At 43.8% G+C, this 4,403-nt stretch overlaps 1 protein-coding gene across 1 annotated transcript; it reads left to right on the top strand.

The window, feature by feature from the left end:
• Positions 1 to 494: 494 nt before the first annotated feature.
• LOC130588306 (V-type proton ATPase subunit S1-like protein) lies at positions 495 to 3,146 on the top strand (the record flags this gene model as incomplete). Its single annotated transcript, XM_057389245.1, has 2 exons — positions 495 to 582; positions 2,844 to 3,146. Coding segments are annotated over 2 exons (391 nt in total), but the record flags the coding sequence as incomplete, so codon positions are not given.
• Between the last annotated feature and the right edge of the window lie 1,257 nt (positions 3,147 to 4,403).

Here is a 4,403-nt window from a genome sequence, read left to right as displayed (position 1 = left end):
TTTCTCCGCCATTCCGACCTAAACTTGGCACGGTTTACTCTTGCTCCTCTCAAAAAACCAAGTTTTTTTTGCTGTCAGAGGAAATTAAGGGCTGTTTTTTCTGGTCTTTCTGCTTGTGTTCTCCTTAGAGGGGAGTGAATTTAATTTCCAGAGTCCTGAGCTGAGCTCTCACCCTGAGCTCTCAGCAGCCTGCAGAGATACCATGCCCTGCTGGTGCCCAGCTCAGCCAACGACCTCTCCAAGCTCTGGGAGGTCACYTTCACCGATTTCCAGGTGATTTGCATCCCTTTTGCATCCTTTCAGGAGAGGTTGTGCCTTTCTTTGCGATTCTGACCTAAACTTGGCGCAGTTTACTCTTGCTCCTCTCATGGAACACAAAACCAAGTTTTTTCCAGTCAGAGGAAATTAAGGGCTGTTTTTTTCTGGTCTTTCTGCTTGTGTTCTCCCTAGWGGGGAGTGAATTTAATTTCCAGAGTCCTGAGCTGAGCTCTCAGCAGCCTCCAGAGATACCACGCCCTGCTGGTGCCCAGCTCGGCCAACGACCTCTCCAAGCTCTGGGAGGTCACCTTCACCGATTTCCAGGTGATTTGCATCCCTTTTGCATCCCTTCAGGAGAGGTTGTGAGTTTCTCCGCCATTCCGACCTAAAGTTGGCACGGTTTACTCTTGCTCCTCTCAAAAAACCAAGTTTTTTCCTGTCAGAAGAAATTAAGGGGTGTTTTTTCTGGTCTTTCTGCTTGTGTTCTCCCTAGAGGGGAGTGAATTTAATTTCCAGAGTCCTGAGCTGAGCTCTCACCCTCGGCATCACTGACAGCACAGCACATTCAGGCGTGGCATTCATCCCACTGCACTTGTGATGCCTGGGAATTTTAACCTTGTGCCCTGGCTGTAGTCACCCCAGCCTGCCTCTAAAGCCTGTGGATAATTCCCCCTGACCCATCTTAAGTCCTTATTTTAGGGTGAGATTAATAACCTTCCCAAAGTGCCAATTCTCCTGCGTTTGGCAGCCAGGGAGCCTGAGATGTCAGAGCTGGAATGTTTTCCTTTGAGATTCTGGAGCCAGAGGGGCTGAAAAAGGGATTGGGAAACGCTGACCCCCTTTTCACACCGTGTGACAAATGAGGCAGTGGAGCAGACTGTCCATTCCCTGAGTGCCAGAGTGGTAAAATTCTCATCAGGACTGAAGGACGAGTAAAATTTACTGATGTTTTCCACTGCTGGCTGCAGCTTCCTGTGGTTTAGAGGATTTGCTGCCAGATTTTTTTTACCAGATCTCACCACCCGTGTGGAACTGGTGAGAAAAATCTCGTGCTGGGGAAGCCTTTGAGAATATTTCCTGTTTTGTCATGTTGAGGTTTATGCAGTTTGAGGCAGAGGCTGTGGAGATGATGCTGGAGATGCAGAGGAAACATGAAAAGTTTCACCAGGTTTGTGATTGAATATCAGGAGTGAACATAAAAGATTCTGTTTGAGACACAGCCTCAAATCCTTTGGGCAGCAGAGTGCAGGGGATTAGAATGGCTGGCAGTTTCTGGAAGACTGACCTGGATAAACTCTGAGCATTAACTCGGAGTTAAAGACTATCACTGGCAGATGCAAATCGGCAACGCGCAGGTGCCAAATCACAAATTCCTACACGAGGTATTAAATCCCAAATTCTTACACGAGATATTAAATCACAAATTCCTACACGAGGTATTTATTAAATCCCAAATTCCTACTCGAGGTATTAAATCCCAAATTCCTACATGAGGTATTAAATCCCAAATTCCTACATGAGGTATTTATTAAATCCCAAATTCCTACACAAGGTATTAAATCTCAAATTCCTACACGAGTATTAAAACACAAATTCCTACAAGAGATATTAAATCATGAATTCCTACACAAGGTATTAAATCCCAAATTCCTACACAAGGTATTAAATCCCAAATACCTACACGAGATATTTATTAAATCCCAAATTCCTACAAGAGGTATTAAATCATAAATTCCTACACGAGGGATTCAATCCCAAATTCCTACATGAGGTATCAACTCACAAATTCCTACACAAGGTATTTATTAAATTCCAAATTCCTACACAAGGTATTTATTAAGTCACAAATTCCTACTTGCGGTATTAAATCCCAAATTCCTACACGAGGTATTAAATCCCAAATTCCTACACGAGGTATTAAATCACGAATTCCTGCATGAGATATCAAATCACAAATTCTTACTCGAGGTATTAAATCCCAAATTCCTACAGGAGGTATTTATTAAATTACAAATTCCTACACGAGGTATCAAATCCCAAATTCCTGCACGAGGTACCAAATCACAGATTCCTATTCGAGGTATTAAATCCCAAATTCCTACATGAGGTATTTATTAAATCCCAAATTCCTACACGAGGTATTAAATCCCAAATTCCTACATGAGGTATTAAATCCCAAATTCCTACACGAGGTATTTATTAAATCACAAATTCCTACTTGATATATCAAATCTCAAATTCCTACATGAGGTATTAAAACAAATTCCTACACAACGTATTAAATTCCAAATTCCTACAGGAGGTATGGAATCCCAAATTCCTTATTGAATGACAAATTCCCACAGGAGGTATTAAATCCCAAGTTCCTTATTAAATCCCAAATTCCTACACAAGGTATTAAATCATGAATTCCTACACGAGGTATTTATTAAATCCCGAATTCCTACTCGAGGTATTAAATCACAAATTCCTTATTAAATTCCAAATTCCTACACGAGGTATCAAATCCCAAATTCCTACAAAAAGAGCACATTAACCAATCTCCAGTGGTTTGTTTAACCCAGATTTCCATTTTCTCCCTGCAGATCCAAGGTTTTAATGTCCAGCAGGGACATTTCGCCCTGGCCAAGGACTGCGCGTCCCTGCTGTCCCCGGCCGTGCTGATGGGGTTGGCAATGTCCCTGGTCCTGCTCTTAGTCCTGGCTTATGCCCTGCACATGCTGCTGCACCTCAAATCCCTCGACAGGCACTACCAGGGCAAAGCTGCCCCTTCCTACTTCTCACAGATGAAGGACAGCGAGATGGGGGACGAGAAGGAGCCGCTGAGGAGCAGCGGGAGCGAATCCTACGAGCTCAGAAATCAGCATTTTGGGAAAATCTACATTTAGCAGCTGTCGCCATCCGCTTAACCCAAGCGGGAGTCGCGAGGGGTTCGTTATCAGAATCTCAGAGTGCAAAAGAGAAGAGGAGGCAAGTATATATTCAAAATCATGATCAATTTTATTGGGTTTTTGTAATAGAGGAGGGTAAGAGAGAGAGAAAGAGAGAGAGAGAGAGAAAAAGAGAGAGTGGGGTTATAGCTACCAACGGCTCTGACGAGTCCTTGAGGTCGGGATTCCATGGATTCACCAACATCCATTGGAGGGATCCCATCAGGGTCTTTTCAGAGAGACTCTTTATAGTCTTTTTGAGAGGGGGTAGCAGTGGCCAGGGTGTTGCAAAGTATGGAAAAACCAACCAAGCGGTGGGGAAAGAATGTCCATTGTTTTCAACATGGGGTCGCACCGTTCTCTTTCCATCTTCACATCAGGAACGGTGCAACCATCCATAACTTACACGTTGTACTTTCCAGCCTGGGAGCTGGAAACTTGGCAGACATCCCACCTTGATCTGGCTCGGACTCCTTTGAGCGAAAATCCCCCTTTTCTCCCCCTTTGGGGTTTTTGGGGTGTTCAGTCTCTGTCCATCTCGATGATCGTGAGACAATGTCCTAGGGTAGCTGAGTATTGTATTCCTGTCATCTGCTTATGTTAGAGGAAAGTTCAACAACCCTTCTGTAACTCCACATGAGTCGAGACTGCTCTGGTTTGTTTGGTGATGTTCCTCCCTTCAAGGACAATGGGAGGGAAAGGGACAAGACACACACGTTTTTTTTATTTTCTCCCCGGAGGCTCTCGGGATCAGGGGCAGAAAAAGAAGCTGCCTGCTCTCTGGGACTGCTCCTTTTTTTTTTCTCCCTTTCTTTGGACTTGTTTTTTCCTCGAAATTTTTTCCTTTGTCATCTGAGAATTGGAGGATTCTCATAGCACGACAGGGAGAAAGATCCTTCAGTGAACCACCAGAGAGAGACTCTGGGACTGCTCCTTTTTTTTTTTTCTCCCTTTCTTTGGACCTGTTTTTTTTCTTCGAAATTTTTTCCTTCGTCAGCTGAGAATTGGAGGATTCTCCCCATGGCACGACAGGGAGAAAGATCCTTCAGTGAACCACCGGAGAGATTCTGAACACCCCTCTGGGGGCCCTAGAGGGGAAGCCACTCCCAGGAGGGAAGAGGAAGGCTTTAAGATCTAACAGGTTTTTTTTTTGTTGTTTTTATAATTTTAAAGAAATAGTTTTTTTCCCCTTTTTTTTGTTTTTTTTTTGTTTTT

The sequence above is a fragment of the Malurus melanocephalus genome, unplaced genomic scaffold (genome assembly GCF_030028575.1).
Source record: "Malurus melanocephalus ecotype Western Australia unplaced genomic scaffold, MMel_1.1 scaffold_4264, whole genome shotgun sequence".
In the NCBI taxonomy this organism is placed as follows: Eukaryota; Metazoa; Chordata; class Aves; order Passeriformes; family Maluridae; genus Malurus; species Malurus melanocephalus.
This window is presented reverse-complemented; position numbering and strand designations above follow the sequence as displayed.